We start from the raw sequence: 23,792 nt of genomic DNA on the forward strand, positions 1-23,792 counted from the left end.
CGGCGGCAGAAGGTCCTGTCCTGAAGAATGAGTTCTTCTCTCACCGCCTGCCGGTCCCGCCCTCCTCCAGAGGGACTGCGTTAAACTCTGCCTCTCTGGGGTGCTCCGCCGCCCAGCAGGAGCCCCCCCCGTGCTGCGAAGTGTGGGTTACCCCGAGAGTGTCTAAAGTCAGAATGCTCTTTTGTGTGAGGGCTTGTACACTTCGTGCCGCTTTCGGCTGGTGGAGTTGCCTTTCTTCACAGTGGCCTGTATGGAGCTGTGTTTTGGAGTCGTGCTTGAGAGAAATAGTAGATTTGTCTTTACAAACAAGCTGTGGGTCTGCTAGTAGGTAAAACTAGCACTGGGAGAGAAAAGAAACAATGGGAAGGATTCCGTTGATTGATGAATGGAAAAAGATATTTGCTTTTACAAATAAAGTTTGCTGATAAACGAAATTAGACATTGAACGATGAAAGAAACAGTGAGGAAGAAAAAACCCGAAATTCAGTAAGAATTAAAAATTAAAAGGGAAGGTTATACATTAGAGGGAAATCTTTGGTATCAGGCATATTGGGGAGTCTGTGCCTCTCAAGTGCCCTCAGCCAATGGGGAAAGAGAGAAGGGAGATGCGGCCAGGAAATTAAGATAAAAAGAAGGCTGTGTCCTCCAAAAATTAGAGAAATCCCAGGGGAATGCTCCATGGCCTCTCCCTTTATTCAAATAAAGCCAGGAAAGACTCCTCCATCTCTTTTTTGGACATAAACCTCTAGTGTTTGTAGATTAATTTTCCTAACGTGTGGAACAGAGGGTTGATAATATGGAGATGTGTTTGTTGTTGCTGAGCAGGGCTTGCATAGAGCCAAGGCCTTTTCTGCTTTCCATGCTGCCACACTGGCTGGGAATTTGGGAGTGCAGTTTGGGAGGTCGAGAGGAGACACAGCTGGGACAGGTGACCCAGACTGACCAAAGGGTCATTCCAGACCTTAGGGCATCATGCTCAGTTTATAATGTAGGAAGAGAAGGAGGAGGCGGGAGACATTTGGAGTGATGGCATTTGTGTCCCCAAGTCACCACCATGTACGATGGAGCCCTGCTCTCCTGGAGGTGGCTGAACAGCAGCCTGCCCATGAGGAACAATGAATTAATTATTTGTTTTTATTTATTTGTGTATATGGTTTTTACTTTCCCTATTAAACTGTCTTTGTCTCAGCTCTTGAGTTTTCCAGCTCTTAACCCTTCCATTCTCACCCTGATCCTGCTGGTGGGGGAGTGAGCGAGCGGCTGCCTGGGGCTTGGTTGCTGGCTGGGGGGAAACGACCACAACTTTCAAGCCTAAGCAGCAGGAAAGAAGATCTTATCAGTGAAACAGGCAGCTTCTATCTATCTATCTATCTATCTATCTATCTATCTATCTATCTATCTATCTATCTATCTATCTCTAAAAGAATAGTGTCTTGCTTTTAACCATCAGGATTTTGCTGAGAACATGGCATTCAGGAGATAATGAGTCCTGTCCACTTCAGTATCTGGATCAGTTTTGCAGCTTGCAAATTTCCACCCCCTAGAACAGCATTTCTTCCCTCTCTATTAACCATAGCTTTTCTACCAGCAGGGAAATACTGGTAGAGGGGGTGCAACCCTCTAAGACACGCTAAAAATAAAAAGTACACTTGGCTTAACTTTTCACAATTTTATTAATCTTCATAAGCAGGCACTGAAGAGTGTAAAAAGATAAATAACCTCTGGTTTGTACACATTCCCAAGTGTTGTCAACTTCCCTGTCTCTCCCAGAGATCCTTTCTCTGGGAGAGGGGGGAAGGACAGGGATCCGGCCTGTTGATCTGGTTCCAGCTCACACCTGGGGGAGGAGTTGGCTGTGGTCACTGAAGCTGCTTGGCTGGCAGTTCAACACCCTCAGCTTTCCCTTCTGAAACTGCCAGGAGAGGTGCAAGGGAGCAGGTGGGTATCCTGGTGACACTGAGGGAGACTGTATACATAAGGACAAGAGGGAACTATTAAAAAAGCAGTGATTCACAGGGGAAATTTGATTCTTAGAACAGATACTGGGCCTATCCAAGTACATCTGGAAGTCCAAATGGTTTTTGAACAAATTTACTTGTTCTTTAGCTGCCAGCTCTAACAGAGACCAACTTCCAAGTGTGTTCCATTTGTGTAAAACCACATCTGAATGGCCCTGCCACTCAAAAAAAAATGTTTTGTTGGGCAAGTAAATATTCCAAAATACAATTTTCCACTGAAAATTGGCAACTAAAGAAAACATTTCAATTCTCTCATCCAGCTGTCTGGGTTTTTTTTTCACCCATAACTGCAGTTACAGATCGATCACACAAAATATCTCATGCCTGCCTCTGTAATGTCCATGCACTCTGAAGTCAATTTTACACTTTATCAGCTATAACTTTGATGCCACAGAGCTCTTCATCATCTTACAATACCTTTTACCTTATTGCTACCCCAGTAAGACTGACAAGACTTAGCAGTATATCAATAGAGAAGGGACAAAGCCCTATTGATCTGCCTGAAAAATCACTTTTTTCTTTTTTTCATTTACAGAGATATTTAGCTCCCTTCAAATCATCTGTCAGCTTATGAAAAAAGCACAAAAGAAAACAAAACCCCAACACCACAACCAAACATAAGTAAGAAGGTAATATAGAAACAAAAGACTGAAATTCAAAACATTTTTTATGGGTAAAAATACTGGCCACTGTTCTCCTATCTGTCCCCTGATCAATACTGGGAATAGATGGAGCTGAGAGAGTCCTGTGATTTAAGGTAGTGTGAGGTTTGGTGAAGAATGGCTGGGCTTTCAAGGAAGGCCTTGCATGAAGGCAGCAGCACTTGCAGGAAAGCTCAGGAGTCAGAAAGTTGGACAGAAGCACCTGCCAGGGGGATCCCAGCGCTGCTGAAGGACACTGCAGAGGCTGACCAAGGCACTAGAGCCATGACTGCAGCTCCAGCAATACGTTCCTGAACCCACACAGAAAAGGTGTTTTGCTGGCCTGGAGACTGACTCCTGTTCCTCTTGGCCGTGAAAGAAGGGCTTAACATGTTAATGGAATGTTCAGATCTGGACTCTGTCCAGACAGCTGAAATAATACATACGTGTCAAATCAGTACGGACGGCCACTGTCTGAGACCAACAATACGTGGGGTATGCAGGTCAGGGTTTCAGTATGAAAAACTACAAAAAGCATTTCTGTGAAAGTTAGAAAAGAATACTGAAAACTCCAGTGTCTTCCGGGGGCAACTATGAGATATTTAAATCTAAGTTCAGTTACTAAAGTGATAAAGCATTTTGTTCCACCTCCAAAGCCAATCTTATGCACCAGACCAGAGGCGTTTTGGGGTCTCTATGGTACCAAAAGATATAACTCTGTTTAGAGACAGGCTCAAAAGTCCTGAGGGGTGTTGACAGTTTATTACACCTTCTTGTGATGGGAATCAATCCATTTCGAACAGCAATAAAACCAATTCTATCACAACTCTTCTTTTCAGTTCCTGTCACTATCCAGTGCTTGTTCCAGTTTCAGAAATCAGATTACTTCAGGGCTTTTAGTGTCAGCACTGCACACAAGGGCAGCTACCATGTTCCACCTCCCAGAGTTGCTATTGGCTTGTTTAATTTTATCTTAAACAACTGCCACTATGATCAAATCCATCACTACTTGAGCTCACCAGTATGCACAGAGTTAATGATTAAAAAAAAAAATACATACCTGAGAGGAAAATGCAAGTAATCCCTTATAAAGCAAAGTGACATATCTGACCGTGTTTTCTCTGCTGCACACTGGACAAATTAAGTTTACAGAAACAATTACCAAAATATTTCAAAAGCACTGCAATTCACCATATCACAGATTCCTTTGTGCCCCTTCTCTATTTATGCTTCTGCTCCAGAAGTCATTTTTGCTGTCTTTATTTTTGAAAAATGGGGAGCAAAATAAAGTTCTGTTTAGTAGCACTATAACGTTTTTGGTTTGTCTCCAGGCAGGTTCATTCATTCTGGAATAAATACGTGTTCCACGCGAGGGACGTTCTTCCGCTGATGCGACACAACGCACAGGTAGACGAGGAAGAGGAGGCACAGCAGTGCCGTAGCTGTGAGGAAGATGAGGAGCCCAGCAAACAGAGAAGGTTTCAGAGGTAGCTGAATCAGCTTCCCTTCTGCTGGAATCATGTTTGTGAGGCTTAACATGTAACCGAGTGACCACGCTATGCTGCTGTTGCCAACCTGAAATGAAGACAGAAGAAAATTCCCATGGAACTTTCACTCAAAGAGAATAGACTCCAAAAGCTCAACTCCTGTTAATGGCAGCTGCCATTTAAATTAGCAAGGAGAAACCTTTAGTGGAATATGCAAAGAAGACACAGAACCATTTTAAATTACCCTTTTTCTGTAGTTCCAGAGGATGGTAATAAAATTGTTCACTGGGCTAAAGAAGTGAGACACAGGTGTTGGAGGGGTACAGAGATGTGTGGTGTATATGCAGGCAGCCAGTTATGCAATTTTAAACAAACAAATAGAAAACCCCATGACTACTATGCCAATTCCTAAAATTAGCCCCTCACCTTAGCCAAATCCCAGAATGTCATTTGAGTTCAAGCAAACAAAAAAGACCCACAAGGAGTCTCACATGGACAGAGAGGAAGCAAGGATTAAGTCCCCAGAGCAGGAACTCTGTTTATCCTCTTTTGTTCCATGTTTGGTTTCGTGCCTGCAAATGAACCAAAACTAGGCTCTTCCGTTTAAAAAATAAACATAAATTAAAAACTACTTCAAAATGGATGAAATAACAGCCAAGAGAGTATGTTTGTATTTGCTCCGTGGTCCTCCTGCTTTGCTGTCTTTCCTCACTTCTAGTTTGAGCAACAGAGTTTACCAGTTTTCCACTGTCCTTTTCATTAATTCATCGTCCTGCCACTTGATAAGCAAAGGATCAAAAGGTAAAGTGTCCTCTGTCTTCCTCTCATCATGAGGTTTAAAACTTATAATTTTTGCAAATCATATAGCTCTGGATCTCACCCAGATCTTAGCATTAGGCCAAGGTTGTTTTCATTGGTTGTGTTCACTAATTAAAAGGAAATATATACTCCTAGCATAGACAAAAAACCCACCCTCCAGTCATAGTAAGATTGTGCTGTTATCTCCAGGGTAGCTTAGCTGATCAGCCAACATTAGATCTTACTGTTTTATTAGGGGCAGATCTAATAAAGAGGATGTAGTTTTGCCTTTTGGAGTTTCGTGATTACCCTAGAGTAAAATCTAGGCAACAAAGGTATTAATTTTAAATAAGCCTTTTGGGGTTTTGTTTTCCTCAGTATTTTTATAGTCTTGGCTAAATACAAGAAAACCTTGGTTTTTTCTGGCTGCTCCTATCTGCTGGGGACAATACAATATATATTTAAATATCAAGACAAATCCACACCCCACCCCCTGCCCAGTGGAGATTAAGATCTCCTGTTCCACCAGGAAAACAGCATAGAGCTTTCTATGCTGTTTTCCTGGTGGAACAGCTCAATTTTGGACACTCCTCCAGAGCTGCTAATGATTGTCCACCAGAGGTCAAAATAAGGCAAGAAAATGCTACTTGATTCCTTAGTGCATGAGTAATAGATATGACTGTCCAGAAAACATTGCTTTTGATTTCTCATTCACAGCCTGCCAGCATCCCCTGCATCTAAGGGGATTTAAGCATACACCATGAAGATCTACAACCTATTCTTTTGTTGGCTTTGCATGCAAGTGCTGAAGCATTTCCAAACTATATGGACATTAGGAGACAGTCTGGGATAGGATTTTAGAGTAAGGCTTTGTGCAGCAGCAGAGAGGAAAGTAAATGCATCAATGACACAGATATTATAAGCCTTCTCCCTCAGTCAACTGAAAGGCAATACCCCATCAAAATACATTCTTATTCCAGAGAGCCAGATTATGGCACAGATGGATGAGCTGGGTGATGATAAAAACTGTCCTCGTTGCTTCATCACCACTCACTGACTCCAAACCTCTTTGCCAGTTCCTCCAAGGCTCTGCCAGGAGACAGCAAAGCAGAGTTCTGCTCTCCAGCTCAGCAGGGTTAGCTAGAATTGACCTTGACTGGTGAGGTGTTTTAGGCAGATCACTGCCTGGAGCAAAATACTGTGGAAATGTTTAAAACACAAGTGTGTGATCTTTGCTTAAAGCTCTTTAAAAGAATCTATGTAGCATCTCCAAATAACTCCTGAAACCAGGCTGAGATTGCTCCTTAGGTTTGAAAAGTGGCTTTGTCTTATGCCAAACATTTTACAGTCATTTACCAAGGCTGTTTACAACCATTCTGTTTTTGCAGGCTGCTGCATCCTCTGTCTCCTCCTCAAGCTCATTGGATTAAAATGACAGTAATAGAAAATTATTATTACTCACCTCCTTTTGAAAATGTATCTGTGGCCAAGTTTCTGCATTGAAGTTGTAACCATGTACAAGCAAGTAATAAATGAAATTGGCTGAGAAACAGTAGGATCTAGCATATATTTCTTCAAATTTAGGCAACATTAACTGGAGCTGGAAGCAAAATGATTTTTTTTTTTAAAGATATGTTAATTATGGAAAAAAGCAAATGCTTTGGGTTTTGTAACTAGAAAATACTTGGGTTCTAATTAGAAGTTAGTAACATTTTTCAGAAAGACAAAGTAAAGATGTAGACAACTAGATTCAGAAAGACTCTAAAAGTGACATAGCTTATGTAGTAAAGAATGAAAATAAACATAAAACTGCACATTGAAGATTGAGGATGTTGTGGTTTCTAAAATTTCCATGTCATCTCTACAGTGTGGTTAGAACTTGAAATTAAATTTTGAAACCCATTCCAGGTGTTAAGCTTGACAGAAATACTAGGTGGTTTGAAGCACAGTGGAAAAACAAATGCTGGGTTGATCCACACCTTCTGAAAGGTTCTGAACACATAGCTGGTCCATATTATTTTTATATCCCTCTTTTAGAGGTTTAAAATGGAAAAGAAAAATCCCAACAACACCAAAAACCAACCAACCAACCCACTTACCTGTGCCCAGCTCTGTGAACAGAAAAACCACATACTTGAATTGAAGTCATCTAGGGAAAACTGCCCAGATAAATTCAAAGCATTTATTGTATAGTAGAATCCAGAGAAAGCCTATAGAAAAGGAGTGGATGACAGGTTATTTTCAGAACTACAGAAATCAAGAGCAAGCAAGCTCAGAAAGAAGGGCACTGTTTGCAAACCTACCACAAAATTCCCTTTAACTTTTGGCTGATGTATTCCATTAAATGGACAGTCCTCTCTGTCTCTGCAAGCAGTGAGGTTAAACAATAAAGAAACCATCTCCTGGCACAGACCTGGGTCTCCTGTTCCATGGAATTTCACAAGCTGGTTTGGGTAGTAATTTGCTGGTCTCAGAGACTGTGTACAAAGGCTGCCAAAGAAGTCCTTCAGGGTTAATGCTGTGCTGTAGTTTTTAGGGTAGCAGGGATTATCCACATTGGCACTGGCGCTTGATTTCTGGGGGAAAAAGAATCAAACAAAACAAGCAAGAAAACCCAAACAATAAATACTAGTTAAAAGCAAGAAAGACCTAATTTGTCATGATCTACAGGAATATTTTTAAACTGAAGATACTTGTATTTTTGTTCACTGATATGACTGGTCAGTACAACACTGCTGATCACTATAATTCATAGAAAATCCTTTCTCCAGAAGTGGTTGGCAAGATCAGCAAAATATTTACAAGGCCTTTTTGTCAAATGGCACAGAACTCTTGCTAATTTTTAACACATATGAAATTCTTTGTATGAAACCTAAGTGTATTTGGCCACAACAAAGTACAGCTGAGCTCTTACTGGGGTCTCCAGAATCCAGCAAAGGGAAGAGAACACAGTAATTGTCTGAGCAGGGTCTTGTCTAAGACCCTGCTCAGACAATTAGTGAACACTTGCAAGAGCAACAAAGCAAAGGGCCTTAAACAGACCTGGAGCAGCAATGCTAAAAGCCTTTTCTCAGCTTCATCTCTCCCATAGCACTGGTAGCTGTGAGTGTAGACATTGTAGTTGTAACCATACAACTTCACTTGCAAGGTGCTGTTGAGGTGCTCCTCGGGGTCCTCTGGAATAAATGAAATTTGAGTGGAAGCTCCTCCAAGGTCCAGTGCACCCATAGTCTCTTTTCTGTAAGGATGGACCCATGTCCTCCAAAGGTTTCTCTACATGTAAAATTAAAAACAAGGAAAATTAGAAATATCATCTGCTTGTTCTCCCCTCAAGCTTTTCTACTCTTTACTTCTTGAAACTTCCCCCCCTTCTTTGTCCTGCACTCTTTCCAAAAAAAATAACTATGAGGAAAAGGTGCAGATGTTTTTACGTAAGAAGGATGTACTTTCAAAAAGTCAAATGATCTTGAAAGATGGGAGAACGAATGCAGCATAGTGTTTCACTCAATAGGACAGCACAATGATCTAAGCATAGGACTAGCCAGAGCAGTGTCTATCCTAGAATGTAGGGAACTGAAGTTTCGATACCCAGGAGAACTTGAACAAATCTGGATGGAAATGGTATCAAGATTTGCTTATTTCAAGGCAAAAAGAAATATTAAAGGAATAGAATACTAGGAGATCACAGAGACAGAGAGTGAAAAGAGAGTGAAAAATGCAAAATAGTCAGATGAAAGCTTCGTCAAAATCAGAAGAACAAGGACCCTTAATCTGCACATTTCCTCCACTGAAACTGCAGTCTGATCCATTCAGATGGCATTTTTCCCTACTACCCAAAATATTCCCCAAATTCTGTATTTGATCTACATAGTCACAGTGCCAAATATAGATTTTCCATGATTATCTATGTCAATATTTACCCAATGAGCATGATGAAATTAATGCATACACAAGAAGAGAAACTATGTGGTTTATGGGCTAGCAAATACACACACAATAAAAATCTACAGTGAAAAACTCCCATAAAGAACCCCTCACTGAATTTGACTCTCAGCCTGTTGTCACAAGAAAGGTCAGAATTTCTCTCTTCTACTAGTGATATTCCACACATATTTCTTCACAGAACTCTCTAGACTAAACTGGTTTCTAACAGCATTTTGCAGTCCATTTTTATGAATTTGCCATATGTAATTTGAAGTTTGGATGATTAAAATTCATGTGGTAGAAGACTGACACCACCTTGAACTTCATGATGTCATTTTTGTAGCATAAAATGCACCCAACAAGAAAAACTACAGAATGGGTGATTCCAATACTTGTTTTCTTAACATTACAAGTCACCAACACATTCACCATGAGCTATCACAGCACCAACAAGTAATTCCTTCTTATTTAATGGCCATGATCTGATGGGAGCCATTCAGTCAGGACAGGCAGCAGTACTCAGCAGTACTGGCTGAAATTCATGTCATTTCTGGTAAGACAATCTGGCAGAAGTGCTGTCGATGCTGAGGGCAGCACACTCCTGCCATGAATGCGGATGGGTGATTGTGGATCGTCCTGGTACAGCTTTTACTCTGAATGAAATCACACTAAATACCTGCACCTAAAAAGGGATCTTCCAACACATCTGGCTCCCTCTCTGCTCTGAGGCTCCTGCCTCGTCCTACCCCAAGTTCAAGAACAGCATGAGTGTGTTTATTTTGGTATCACTTGGTCTGCACAGGATAGTTGGTGTCGCAGCCTACAGCTCGTAGCCTGCAGCTTGTCAGCAGTCTTGGAAGGAGCTGTGTATGAATGATTTCTGGCTCAGCTGAGCATATTTGACCACCTTCAGTGCTTCAAACAGTCTTGTCTGCTTATGACAAGTAAGCCAACCCTGCCAAACAATTTGGAGACCCCTAAGACAGGCAGGTCCTTCACCAGCAGGGACAGCAAATAAGCAGAAGTAAAGATCTTTAGTTGGCACCACTGTCAAGACAATCAACACCTGTCAGACTAAACATACCTATGCATTTAAGGGTGATCTAATCTTCTGTTTTTAGGTAAGACAATGTCATTTAGAAGAGAGCTCTTTAGTGGATCAACAATTTTACCTTTGCCATATCCCATTCCCATAACAACATATTCTTTGATATATGTTTGCCCTATGACTGCCACAAAAAGACCCTGTTAGAGACTTCAGGGGGAAGCAGGAGTTGCAACTCTGACACTTTAACACTTTAACAGGCACGTCCTCTCAAACTTCTCATTTATAAGAGAGAAACAGTGAAAAGAAAATCATGCAGTTGTTTCCACACACCTCTAAGAAATTGCCCATTAAATAGTTGGCCGTTATCCATCCATACACCCCTTCCTCTGGCCCAGTTATGATCTGCGCACCCCTAAATTCAAAAGGTTGTGCTCTGAAGTAGCTTTGAACGCTTGCAAGGACTTCATTGGCTGCCGACTCATTTTGCAACCTAAGCAATTCACAAAACATGAGACACTGAGCATCTGGAAAGGCAATTTCATGTTTATTGTTCACTGACTAGCAATTCAAGAAAACTCCTGCAATCACCTAATAAATGAAATAGACATTATTTCCCTAAAGGGGAGGCTTACAGAGGGAACAGCCAGTATCCAGCATTGTTTCAGCAAGCAACTCCCTCAGTACGTACCAACTCCACTCTTTATCATGCAAGTTCATGGGTGGGGTTTTGGGTTTTTTTCTCCTCATATATACACCTTTATTCTTTGTTAACTGAGTGTTTATATGACAGCTTTGGGTTAAAACAGTCCTGGAATCTCTCTTCCAGCTCTCTTTAGCCACAGAACAAATATAATAAAGCCAGTTTGTGCCAGGGCTAAAGCCACAGACAGACCCCAAATGCCACATCATATCAGATCACATCCACACTCAAAATGCAGTGCCTAGCTTCCATCTGCCTTTGCTGCCCATGAATGTGCACAAACATTATCTGTTTACATAACACTGCATTTTATGACAGATGTGAAAGAGAAAATTAAACTCTTGCCTTCTCCAAAATAAAGCAAGTTTCTTTTCAATACAGACATAACGAGTGGTTTTATGCAGACACGCATTCCCTCTCAGAAAAGTTTATTAAATTAAATTGGCTGGGCTCCATTTCCTTTTGAGATGGCCAATTTCCAGTGGGTAAAAATGCATCCAGTACATTTTTCACGTTTTGTTTTCACAGACTGCCCTGCTAGTATGCATACAGAGTAGTTCAAGTTTCTGCCATACCTCAGCAGTCTCATGCCAGCTGTAGCCCCCAGATAAACAGAAGTGTTTCTATGCAGATGAGCTGGTATTCTCTCCTTCACTTTATTCAGACAGTCATCCAGAGGCTTGGCAAGAGCTCCAGGGCTACTCCCATAGCTGGATATACCAGGGCCTAAAAGAGAACACGGAGATAGATTTCATCCTGCTTTCCCAACTACAAATTAGCCCAATTAGTAAACAGGTGTCAAGAGAAAGACATTTCCCCCTTGCCCCTCCCACCGTAACTGCAAACAAGGGTAGGATGGCTGAAAACTAAGAGTGCTTATGGAATGAACAATGTGGTGCCTGTGCATTTCGAGAAGCACAGAAATGGCTCTTGAATTCATAGAGGTACATGTCTGCTCTGGTGCATGAACTAGTGAACAGTTTTCCAAATTTCCAACACCTTCAAAGAGCAGGAATGAGAGTTACTCCATGCTGCAAAAGGCATAGCTATTTGAACTATTAACATCAAAGTCCTGCCTTGCTCAACACTTCAAGGACCATCAGGATCTTGACTTGTTCGGGCTCAACTTGGGTGTAAATAAAACATTCCTTACTGAAATTCCCTAGCTGAGGAAGTTGCATGGAGAACAACTGCCAGAACTCCGTCTGCCTCTGTAACAGCCATGTCTTGCACAAGCAAAGCAAAAGGTGGCTCTTAGCCACCTTTCTTAATTATTAATTTAATTTCTTAGTTGAAATGAGAAACCATTTATGTTCAGTCACATTGCATTGCCAGAAACAGAAGAAAAAAATATGTAAGCCTTTACAGATGCCACACTCCAAAGCTCCTGTTTTGACTGTGTGAATTTCAACATAAACATCACCATGTCATCATTAGATGTCCACAGCCTTGGTTTTGAAATAAGACTTTCTGAAAGTCTTAAGTCTAGCACAAGCAGGCCTGAAACTGGAAGGAAAGCTGCTCCCAGAGGAAAACAGAGCAGCAACATCCTCAGCAGCTGCCATTGCCTCATGCTCCTTTGGTGGCTGCAACTTCCCATCTTCCAGTGTTCAGACAGAGCGGGTCACAAGGCAGGGACAGTTTTCTTCTGGACAGCTGCCTGCTTTGCCAATGCTCTGAGCCTTACCAGCACAGATTAACTGCACCATAAAGTATGGATTTTGATTTGGGGCTGGTTCCTATACACTAGGGCAGAGATACTTAATGAAGGCAGAAATGAAGCCATAAAACCACCACAAAACTCACAGAGCAGTTGATCATTTGACCTTCAAGTTCAGTAGGTATGTGAAAATCTGCCTTTTATTATGCCCAGAGCTATCCCCCAGTTTAAGTGCTTAAGACTATGGTTAGAGGGTCACCAAAGAAACACTGACAGATGTGTTCACCACTGTCACCCACAGCTCAGCTGGGGATGTCTCCCATGAAGCAGCCCTCTGTCTCCTCCAGTGCAGTTATCCAAGACTAGAAGACTGAGCCCTGATGATTTTGTACACTCAGGGATGTGGGAGCACTTGTCTGATCATGGCTAAGGCCATGCACCTAGAGAGCAACTTGGACTCCTCTGTTTTGTAATTTAGTTGTATTCCCCAGAGGTAAAACAAAATCTAAATCAATTCAAGAAAATTCACAATTCTCTGCTGTTTTGTTTTGGTGGGGTTTTTTTTGTTGGTTTTGTTTTTTGTTTTTTTTTTTTTTTTTGAGAAGAAGAATAATGCAGTTTCTCTGTGCATTTCCCAAACCAGAATTCTTAAAGGCAAACATTCCTAATGAGTCAAGATGTGAGTTAGCAGAGTGTACCCCTCCTCTCAGCAGGCTGGCCACCATTCCAACAGTTTGTAAGGACGTTTCACCATTACAGACATGACAGTGCATTACTTCTGTTCATGTTACACTTGCTTTCCTTTCCTTGTTCTAGAATTGCTGAGAATGTCCACACACATGTCTAACACTGAAGGTAGAAATGCTGGTGCTGTTAAGAAACCATTGCCTTCTACTCCCTGTTACTCATGGGCCTCTGTGGCTACACCTCCAGCATCTATTTCCAGACACAAAGATGTAAGACTTTGCAAGATCATGACTGAAAGAGAAGGAAAATATTCTCTTTGAACACTGCAGTTATTATCAGAGAACAAAAAACTTGATTTCCCCCCCCCATCTGGCCATGTGTCTTCACAAAATGCGTGGCATTTCCATAACTCTGAAAGCTGAGTCAGATGTCACTGAAGTTGACTAAGAGTTTCTATGAAGTAATCCACAACCCCCTAACCATACTGGAGTATTATAAGAAGTCAGCCTCATCTGTCTGTCTGTGAGGAATCAATTCAAAACCTCAGACAGGGCAGGTAGCCAGTGGTACCTGTGGGACATCTAGCTGTGCACAGACAGAGGCCACAGCTACATATTTGATAAAACAGTGACATCCTGTCAGAAATAGTTCTGCCAATTTAGCTATTTTACTCAATACTACTCAATTTACTACTAGTTCTGTAATGTGGAGAAGCTTTATTAACAACTAACACCTAACAAGAGCTAGATCCCCATTCTTCTAAAACTCCTTTTATTCCAAGCTATTTTTAAATATATATAAGACTTTTATTCTGAAAGAAACGCAAGAACTGGACATTTACAGGTCCTGACTGTCTTTAGATTGAATTCTGTCTGCACCAATCATGCACTGCCATGGAGTAAATCAAATTTTGCCACAATTTCCTTTCTCTGGTGCAATGATCAGAGCAGCTTACTGTATTAGTGGAAAAGAACTAATGCTGACAGATACAGACATAGTCTTGAATGGAAGGGAAGGTTTTGGGAAGGTTTTGGGAAGGGAAGGTTTGGGAAGGGAAGGTTTGGGAAGGGAAGGGAAGGTTTGGGAAGGGAAGGGAAGGGAAGGGAAGGAAACAGTACAAGAAAGGCTAAAAACAACTAAGGAACTTTCCTTTGAGCTCACCTTTCACATTGCACTTGAAGGTTTGGCTCACTACTCCTGTGTTGTTTTCTTTTTCTGCCGGCCACTCATAGACATAGACTGTAGTCCGAGAGGATCCAGCATCAAGGACTATTCCATACTGGGGATTAAGAAAGAATACATTAGGTGAAGAAACAAACAATGACAGCTTAAACGCCCATGTGCAGATGCACTGCACCAGCAGACATTTAGAAAATGCATGCACAGTGTATTATTTACAAGAGAGATTAATTTGAGTGTTAGGCGCTTAGGCATGAATCCAACAGCCAAACTCAGAATGAACCTGGCTGCAAACCAAGGAACATACTACATATCTTCAATAATTAATTCAGTGGGGATGGAGAATGCTCATCTCCTTTCAGCATCAGGTTCAAAACCCACACTGACAAATAGATAACACTGTGTTAAGGCCTGATTTTGGAGCAGGTTCATTTCCCTTTATCCCAGTCCATTCCCTGAACACAGAAGGGTTTGATATCTAAGCACAGGCTTTGGATTCAAGAATGCACAAGGGATCCATAAAGCTATGAGCAAAGAGGTAAAGTACCTAACAGCTGACAGTAAGAATGATGTAACAAGTCTGGTTCTTTCCTAATTGCCCCATAAACCTCTTCCTTGGAGTGGTTTACTCCACCTAAGAGTTCACCTCTGAGAACAGGCTGTGCCAGACTATGAGACAACACAGAGGGAAAGAGAATCAATATTACCCCATGATTGTTTATAAAATAAATGAGAGATATTTAAATTACTTGCCCCAGGTCCCTTGGACTCTGGGATTAAAGCACAGGTTTCTCCATCCCACCCCACTGCTCACCAGACCAGTCTTTCCCCCTTTCCCATATTTTATGGCAGGAGAAAACTGTAGTAACTGGGAAGGCAATCTCATAAAGGGAAGCAAAATGCAATTTTGGTATTGTCTTTATGATCCCTGCAAGTATATTTAGCTCTTCCAAAGTCACCTGATTGGTAGGAGTCACACAGTATAGGGTTCATTTTTCTGTCAGCTTTTTTCTTTTGAAACAGACAGATGCCCATGAGCCTGACAGTACTGAAAAATGAGAGCCTCCATCTGTCTGCAAAGCAGTAAGAGCTCCTGTAGCAGGCTGATAAATTTCATCCCACTGCCTCCCTGGGAGGGAAGGATCCAACTGGGAAGGATCACTGCTTCAGGTGGCAAACCATTCAGCTTCCACACCTGATTACTCCCATCTTCTACTGTAATCCTGAAAACTCCTGGCCCCCAAAGAATACCAGCAATACCAGTCTAGTCTGTTTCACAGAGGACTGTTAGATAATGAAAATTTCATTTATAGTTATGCAGACAATATTTACACTGATCCACTAAAAGATTAAAGGCTCCACAGATACTATCAAACTACATCATCAGGTTCTGTTTCAGTAACTACTTTAGCAAAAATAATTTGAGTGTATTTCCCCTCCTTGGAAGACATGAGCACCCTGGAGGTACATAACACAGTAATGGTCAATCTGCTTAAGGACTACTAATTAAATCTAGTCTCAGTCAGCTTAAAGTGCCAAACATAAACTTTTAACTTGGCTACTTTTAGAGCTAACTATGACCAAGGAGAGCTGGAAGATAATGGAAGCATTTTTACCTCAGTTAACTGTGGGCTTTTTGAGCTACTTCCTCCTTCCCCTGCATTTCCCAGGCTCCTCCTGGAAATATGAGATTTCCATCCCAAAGAGTAGTGGTACACTTATCTGAATCAATGTGTGACTGACTAAATTTTTTAAAATTTTCTTTCTCCCCTTCCTCCTCCTCTGTTTCCGACACATCCTTAAAAGAGATGTTGATTTTTGCAAAGGTCTCTTGGGCCCATTTCAAGGTGACTGGTGAAGCTCCTCAGGACTTGTGTGAGTTCCCTGTGTGCAAACTGGCAGCCCAAAAAGTGGTGATCAGTGACCACTGTGCCACACGTTAGGACCAAGATTAATCTTTAATTAAAAAACAGAAATGACACAAGATGCTGCATCCTAGGAAGGTGAGAGAATTCTACAAGCCTTGTCTTAGCAGGTTGCCAATGACAAACTGGATGGATTAAAAATTTCTGGGGACGTTAGATTTCTGTCCAAGTTGCACATTGGATCACCTTTGACTGCCCTCTAAGGGCAAGCAATGCCTCCTGCTTTGAAATGCACTGTGAGAGCATTGGCAAACCCTTATCCCAAGCTAGCAGCTATTAAAGAACAGAACTACTTTTTCTCCCTTCCTTCCTTTCTCCTTCAACTGTCTTGCTGAGTATTTCCATCATCTCAAAGGCCTGGGGATTCCATAATATCCAAGAACTGCACCATCTACTCAATGGACTAGATTATTCAGACAAGACAGGGAGACAACATTAACCCAAAAAAGTTTCAGAGTTCTATTTTCTAGTCCAGAGGAAAAAAGAAAGAAGAAAGGGAGGAAACAAAGTGACATGAAGGAAAATGTTTATTATGGGAATATGGCTTTGCAGGTACATCCTGAGGAGTAGTAGTCCCAACAGATAAGCAAGCACAAGCCCCAGGATCAATCACCTTTTCAGCCTGAGTATCATTCCAATAGGAGGATGTAGAGATGCACAAACCCTTAAAGCAGGCACTGTTATGATGCATCACCTGCCTTCTAATCACTTTGGAAATTGCCAAGAGAAGCTGACAAGCTAAACCAGTTGCAGGGAAAACAGAGGTCACAAAAGTGAATCTATGCTAGATGCATGCTTCAATTCAGCTGCATAGGTTTGAACAATTTTTTATCAAGTACAACAGCCACAAACAATGCAAAACACTTCCTAAGAGCCAAAAGAGATATGAAAAATTTAGGTATTGAAAACTATAGCACCTTGAGGGGCAAATTAAAGAAATACAATAATGAAGTGGTTTTTTTTGTTTTTTTTTTCTCTAGGGCTCACAAAACAGCAATAGACAAACAGATTTGATTTCTTTTCTTTTTTGACTGGTATAAAGGCTTATTTCTTTCAGCACTATCATCATTTACAATTGCAGACATCTCCACTGAGGACATCTGTGTTTTCTTCATCACCCTTCTCACTTCATGGTGTGTATCAGTGAGTCATGAGTCCTTTCAGTGCCCCAGCCTCATGCAATGGGCAGGCCCTTCCTTCACTAATCACTGGCTCAGTCTTCAGATAATCCAGCCATCAAGGATCCAAAATATTCAATTTTGCAACAACAGTTTAAAACACCAGTGGCATAGCATATAATTTATCTCTTGTGCCACAAGGGATGCTCCCAACATACATCTTGGGAAAGAGCTTTTATGCCACAGGTAGCACAAACACTAGTAACAGAAGAACAAGGCCATTTACAAAAAAATAAATCTGCTTTCATGATGTTGTCACCATAATTAATTTTAATCAACCATTAAGTTCAGGACATTGTCATTTCCAGGCTCTACTGGAGGGCTTCACTGGCTTACCAAGGTCTTCCTTCTACCTGTGAATTTCTTGTGAATGTAAATTACTCACTGAGGACAACTCAGTGTCTCAGGAATCAAACTCAGGGTCCTCCATATCACCTGCATTATCAGGCTTACAGCCCAAACTCAAATCCAAAACCAAGGCACACCCAGTAGAGGAAACAGCAGCCTTCCTACAGAAGCTGCTGTGAAGCTGCTGTGATTCAGTAAGCAAAGCTCCTCACTTAAACCAGCTCCAGATAGTCCAGGTGGTTCCAATGCTTCCTCAAAGAGGAAGGTAAACAGATTTATCATTCTGGATGTGAAACTGAATTAATGATAAGCACAAAAGATGTGTAGGCTGTCTTTTAGACAGTGGCTTCAGCTGGGATACATGTCAGTCCAGTCCTGCCTTGCATGAAAATTGATGGGATGTGAGGCTGCTGCAAGCAGCCATTTGGGGCTCAACAGAGCACATACTTGAGGCACTGTGGCCCCATGCTTAAGGCCAGCACACTCCCCCTGCCACACCACAGAGCACATCAAAGGGGTATCAGAATTATCCCATTGTCTGACTCACACACCACCAAATGATTCAGACAAAGCCAAAGGTGTTTATAATCCCATGAAGTGCAACGAGGCATTAGTCTATCGTTATCAGTGTGTGAACTATCCAGTTAAATAGCCATGCAGATGGAAAGGCAGAAGGGACTTCAAAGAAAAATCTGACAAGAGGATCGTGGGAAAAAACCAGCACCCTACATATCCTTAGAAGGGTATTTTCTACAGCTTTTCCTCAGTTGTTTACATCTCTCATTGAGGAACCTACACACATGTTCCACAGCAGAAGGCAAAGCCTGATCTTCAGAGTATTTCAGTTTGTCTTTTGCAGTTCGCTCTGCCCCCCTTAAGGAAGTTAATTTGCTTCCACTATTATCCAGCAAGTCCCAGCATGTGGTAAAGGATCAAGTGCATACTTGGAGCCCAAATGCTTTTGATACACAGGAGCAATTTGCAAAGATGTCAGCATAAACTTCCCAGCTGTGCTTGGGGCCAGAATTTAAACTCTGGATATTTCCCACTTCAAAATTATTTTAAAATTACTTTCAATCTCTGGCAAAACTAAAAAAAAAAAAAAAAAAAAAAAAAAAAAAAAAAAAAAGAGAGAGAGAGAGAGAGATATTCTCCCCATTTCCCCATTTGGCCTTTCAGTCCTGAAGAAGACATTGTGTGATAGCCACCACAGAGAGGGAATCAAGAAATACTTTTCCTGCTTTGCTACTGACCCTTGACCAATTCTCTTTTTCTCTCAGCTTCAGTTTTCCCATCATGATAGGATTAAACATTAATTTATGGCTGTAAGCTCATTTGATTCACCCCATAAAAATGAGCTGAGAAAGGCACATTATTAAATATCAGTTCAAAACATTGTTCTCCTTCCTGAGGTTGACTAAGACTTACCTTAAGCCCTGGGGAGAGGATCTGTTGCTGATTTATCTGAATCACTGCAATAGCAATAACAAGGACTATGCTTAGAAGAAGGAACACTTGGGCAACAACACTCGGGGTTCTGGTGAGCATCCTGAAATGACAAAGTGGGAAACATTTAGGGAGTTTGAAAAGATTTGGGGATTCTGTCTTAAAGCCTGAAGCCCTGAATCAATTGAAACTCATAAAATCTAATTTCATCAACTGGATCACCCAGTGGAAATTCCATCTCCTCCTCAAGAACTGCCTGGTGTTTTGCAACCATTAACTTTATATTGTCTGGAAGGGCCGTGTCTGTATTGTCATGCTAACCATGCCAGATTTCACCCTCAGCCTGCCCGTTTTGCACGGCGGTGCCTACGTGTAGGTGCCTGCTCCCCACCTCCCACGCCCCAGGAAAGGCAGGCTGTGGGCACACAGGCTGTGGGCACACAGGTCAGCGCTAGTGCTTGCCCAACACACCCCTGGGCTCCTGCAACACAGACACAGCCACGGCCAGACACAGCCTTGAGCCATGCTGCTCCACTGGGTGCAGCTGGATGCTTCTGCCAGCGATGCAAGGTCGGTGTCTACAAGAGATGCAGGCTTCTTCAGCAAGAAAGAAATAAAAAATTAATTAAAAAGGAGGTTTTAAGAACAATAAAGTAGGCATCCTTCTACTAACAGCAGATGAAATGTGTGTGTGTGTGCATATTCCTATTATTATCACTCTGCACTGCACATAAAATATAAAATACACACTTTAATTCAGAGATTTTGCAATGAAACATTACTAAATCTAAGTAAGTCTAACACAGTTATGTTGGACAAAGCCCAAGGTGGCATGGAACATGCATACTAACAATAAGGCTATTTATATGTTCATATCCTCTAGAAAAGTTTCCTAGAATTCAAAAGTGGTTTAGGTTTCCTGGAACTTCCGCTCATCCTTTTCCATGTCCCTGACCAGACATCTCTTAGCCCCAAGAGATCATTCAGTACCTCTGAATACTGACAATCCACATATCAAAATCCTTATGCTCCCCAGGGGTTGAGGAGGAAAGAGGCAACTGTAGGGATAGGGCAAGCTTTGAAGTGTCAGAGGAACACAACAAGAACTTCCCTGCCTTTGTTATTCCAGAAACCATTGGTTTTGGCACAGAAAAATCAACGTAGCCTGGTGTGATCTATCCTGAGTCACATCTCCTTATTCTTCAACAGTCCTGAGCGGGCACTGGTATGATTCAACAATCATACTGTTTCAGTAATCATACTATTTCAGGAATCACCTGTGCTGAGGACAGGAGCTTAAAGGTGCTCTCCAGTCCATGGCCAGAGCACACTGGGTCAGCCCCATTGTACCTGCAACACATGGTCTTGTCCTTAGCTCCAACCAGAGCCCTAGCACTGAGGGAGAAGGCAGAATTAATGCTTCTCCCACAGCTTCCCTTTCCTAAACCCCATGGGCTCTGCAGCCTGGGTACCAACATCTATGTTCACATCCAAAGGAGAAGAAAGAAATTTGTTTTGTTCTGGGATTAGTTTCACACTGAGCTTTGCCTCTCAGATTGGCTTCTGGAAACTCTTTTGACACATCTTATTTCCAAAACATAATTTTTTACATTCATTAACTCCCTTCTCTAAATCCATATGGGCTCCTTGTTTACTGCCTATCTATCTCTTCCAATACTTTCTTTCTTAGCTTGGTAATAGCTTTATCATCTTAATCATCAGTCAGTTTAAAGAGAAAATTACCAGCCACATTGGTGATCTATTTACTTCTCTTCATTGCTTCACCATCCTGAGGCATTGAAACATCATGTACACAGTGCAGAAATGATAAAATGAAATCTTTATTTTACCATTACAAAATATGTTAACACCTATACTGTAACCTGCAGGATATACTAATAAGAAGTATTTTAATGTCAGGACATACTAATTAGAAATATTTATACAGATCAATTCCTTTTTGAAAGGAGAGAGTGGATTCTTAACTACACATTTATAAATAGCCATCTGGGTAAAATACTTTAGAGGGACAAAAAGTCATTAGCTTTCAATTGTACATGGATATGTCTATATAATATTATAAAGTGACTGAAAGAGAACTATCTGCTCACAACCTAATATATAACAGTCACTCCTGGATCAAAGCGCTGATGTTCAGAGCTGAAAAAAAAAAACAAGTCATCATAAAAAAAAAAAACATGCAGGACAAATGACTCTTTGAAAAACCAAAGCATTTCTAAAAAACAAAGCAATAATGACTATTAGACCCTTGATGCTGAAGTCTGGAATTATTAAATATTTTCTGCACCCATTTCTGGGAGAAAATGGGAAATCTTGGTTTGTTGAATTTCCCATGTGCTTCCCTGCTACTGGGATTTGTCTTCATCAGAGGTGATTTTCCTCTTTTCAAAAGTCTTTTTTGAGAGTGAGCATGTAAGGTAAGGGCAGATCACTGGAGACATTCCTCATACAATAGTGTCCCATCAGCAATCAGGACAATTTCTTCAGAGGTAATCTGCAAATCCTGATTTACACAATAGCCTCTGCATCAATAAGGCACCTTACACTCTGTGACCCCTTGAAGTCATCACACAGCTGGGACCTTTGCTGCCTTGCCACATAACTGGATCAGAAGCACAGGTCTGTGTTTACCTGTGGCTACACTCAGAGCTAAGTCACACACACCAGGCAATACAGTCACATTTGCCCATTCAGTGAAATCTGTAGAGATTTCACAGAGGAGTTCACTCACTCCACAGTTTAAACAGAGCTGTAAGGTAAGCACCTCTTGCTGTCATTGTGCACTTGTTGGCAAAAAGACAAAAGTGTTAACTGAGTATCAAAACCCATTGCCTTCCATTATTAAAACAACATCATCCTGAAGCAAGAAACAGAATAAATACATATTTTCCACACCCAGTTAATTACACTGGGCCACACGTGAGCACACTGGAAGGATCACTTTCTTCACGTTACCTGCAAGCAAAAAGAATTCCTGCCTCCAAAGGAAAATACACTTGACTTCTTAATACCACCAACATTTTAACTAAGTTAGATGCACACCAGTAAAAATTACTGTTCTGAAATTCCTTTTCCCAAGTAACTTACTTTTCCCAAGTAATTTGAAACACCAAACCCACTTCTTTTAGGCACTGACCTGTTTGTTCATAGGGTGGGTGGGTAAGCGTGGGCCTTTCTTAACGCTGTAACCTGAGAGATGCAAACACCATTTATTTCAGACGAGGTCGACAGGTGAATGTTTCAAGTGCTCTGGGGGGGCAAAAAACAACAACGACAACAAAAAACCAAAAAACAACAACCGCAGCAACAAAACCCCAAAATAAAACCCGAAACAAACAAAAAGACCCACAAAACAAATCCCATAGCACTAAAACCCCAACATCCACAGCACTTTAAACCCCATGGTGAAAACCCGCGAGGAGGTTTCACACGCCTCCCTTCGGAGGAGAAATTAAGAAAAAACAAGCACATGGACACAAAATTGCGGCTGAAGCTTTCCCTCGTCTCACTGCCGTCCCGGATGAGAAAGCTTCACACGGTGAGCGTCGTTTGCGAGAAAACACCTAAGTATCCCCCCAAAATAACCTCGGAGAGGCAGAGCGACACCCTCGCCGTGTTGCCGGGGCGGCAGCCGCCCTCGCCCTCACCTCAGTCCAGGGATCCCGGCCCCACCACACCCCAAGGCACCTCCGCAAGCCGGGCTTGCCCACCCGGTCCCGGGATGGGGAGCGCCGGGAGGCGGCGGCACCCTCGGAGCGCCTCTCTCCCGGGGGGATTTGTGGACAGGCACCGCGCTGGTGCTCGCCCTGTGCTTCTGTATTTCCAAATAGATAGAAAACAAACAAACGAAAAAAAACAAAAAAGAAAAAAAAAAAAATAAAATCCGGATGGACTGACTGAAGCGGAGGGAGGAGCTCTGCGGCGAGCGGAGGCAGCCGGGGCGTCCCCGCAGCGGGAGATGCGGGGGGGGGGGCTGTGCCCGGAGGGGGATGCAGCGGGGCTGGGAGGGCGCCGAGATGCCGCCGGAGAACCCCCCGTGGCACAGCCGTGCCTCCCTCCCTCCCTTCCCCTCCTCCGGCGGCTCCCCGCTTCCCGGAAACGCCGCTCGGGATTTGACGGCAGCTGGTGCGGCAGGGTGTTGCTGGCCGCCCCTAAATCACATTACTCAGTTCCCTCCCAGAGCGAGGGCAGAAAGGGGTTTGTCTGGAGGTGGGTGAAAGAATCCCTGCGTCTTCTAAAAGGAACAGGTGCTTTCTCAGGAAAGCATTTCTCAGAGCCCAGAAATCAGCTGTCCCTCCACTCTTAGGGCTACCTTTCCATCCAGGTTTCAGCGTACAGGCACCACTTATCTTGTCATTTTACCGGAGTTCTTGCCAAACCTAGGCTGCTCAGTGGGCTTAGCACATTCTCAGAAGCAGCGTCACAGATCCTGCCCTGTCCAACCTGTGTGACCAACTACAGCCAAGGATCATCCTTCAGCCTGCAGGATGGGTTTGCCAGGGACACGAGCTCTGGAATCACAGCAGGACACTCCAGCTGCTTTGCCACCATTTGCTCATTGTTCTAGGATTCAGAGTCACATAATCTAAAAAACCAAATGCACCTCTTTGATTCTTTTTCTCACAAAGATATTGAAGAATTACAGCATCTTTGATTTTTGGATAAAGGAGAACAAGAAACCAGCTGCAGCTTTGTGAACCATCTGTAAGCATCTTTTCACAATCTGCTCATT

General features: G+C 42.2%; 1 protein-coding gene across 4 annotated transcripts; it reads right to left on the reverse strand.

The window, feature by feature from the left end:
• Positions 1-1,649: 1,649 nt before the first annotated feature.
• ENTPD3 (ectonucleoside triphosphate diphosphohydrolase 3) lies at positions 1,650-22,924 on the reverse strand. Of its 4 annotated transcripts, none has more exons than XR_009486586.1 (11): positions 22,197-22,623; positions 19,022-19,142; positions 14,125-14,242; positions 11,192-11,342; positions 10,247-10,406; positions 7,987-8,217; positions 7,248-7,520; positions 7,044-7,154; positions 6,407-6,544; positions 3,720-4,234; positions 1,650-1,966 (listed from the first exon to the last, which is right to left on the reverse strand). XR_009486586.1 is itself a non-coding variant. In XM_059847184.1 (11 exons), the coding sequence occupies exons 3-11, from the start codon at positions 19,139-19,141 to the stop codon at positions 4,001-4,003; spliced, it is 1,536 nt and encodes a 511-aa protein (XP_059703167.1). In that variant the 5' UTR covers position 19,142; positions 22,197-22,249; positions 22,708-22,924; the 3' UTR covers positions 1,650-4,000. The 4 variants fall into 4 exon arrangements, 3 of the variants coding, with proteins under 3 accessions (XP_059703167.1, XP_059703158.1, XP_059703180.1); XM_059847184.1 differs by adding an exon at positions 22,708-22,924 and having other exon boundaries at positions 1,650-4,234; positions 22,197-22,249; XM_059847175.1 differs by having other exon boundaries at positions 1,650-4,234.
• Between the last annotated feature and the right edge of the window lie 868 nt (positions 22,925-23,792).

The sequence above is a fragment of the Haemorhous mexicanus genome, chromosome 1 (assembly GCF_027477595.1).
Source record: "Haemorhous mexicanus isolate bHaeMex1 chromosome 1, bHaeMex1.pri, whole genome shotgun sequence".
NCBI classification, from domain to species: domain Eukaryota; kingdom Metazoa; phylum Chordata; class Aves; order Passeriformes; family Fringillidae; genus Haemorhous; species Haemorhous mexicanus.

What these genes read in the sequence shown, in the direction of transcription:
- ENTPD3 (XM_059847184.1), bottom strand. Translation starts at nt 19,141, where the DNA reads ATGCTCACCAGAACCCCGAGTGTTGTTGCCCAAGTGTTCCTTCTTCTA. An exon ending in TTTTAGCATTGCTGCTCCAG is followed by an intron (nt 7,521 to 7,986) that starts GTCTGTTTAAGG and finishes TTTTTCCCCCAG; the next exon opens with AAATCAAGCGCCAGTGCCAA. An exon ending in GTTCACAGAGCTGGGCACAG is followed by an intron (nt 6,545 to 7,043) that starts GTAAGTGGGTTG and finishes TTTTGCTTCCAG; the next exon opens with CTCCAGTTAATGTTGCCTAA.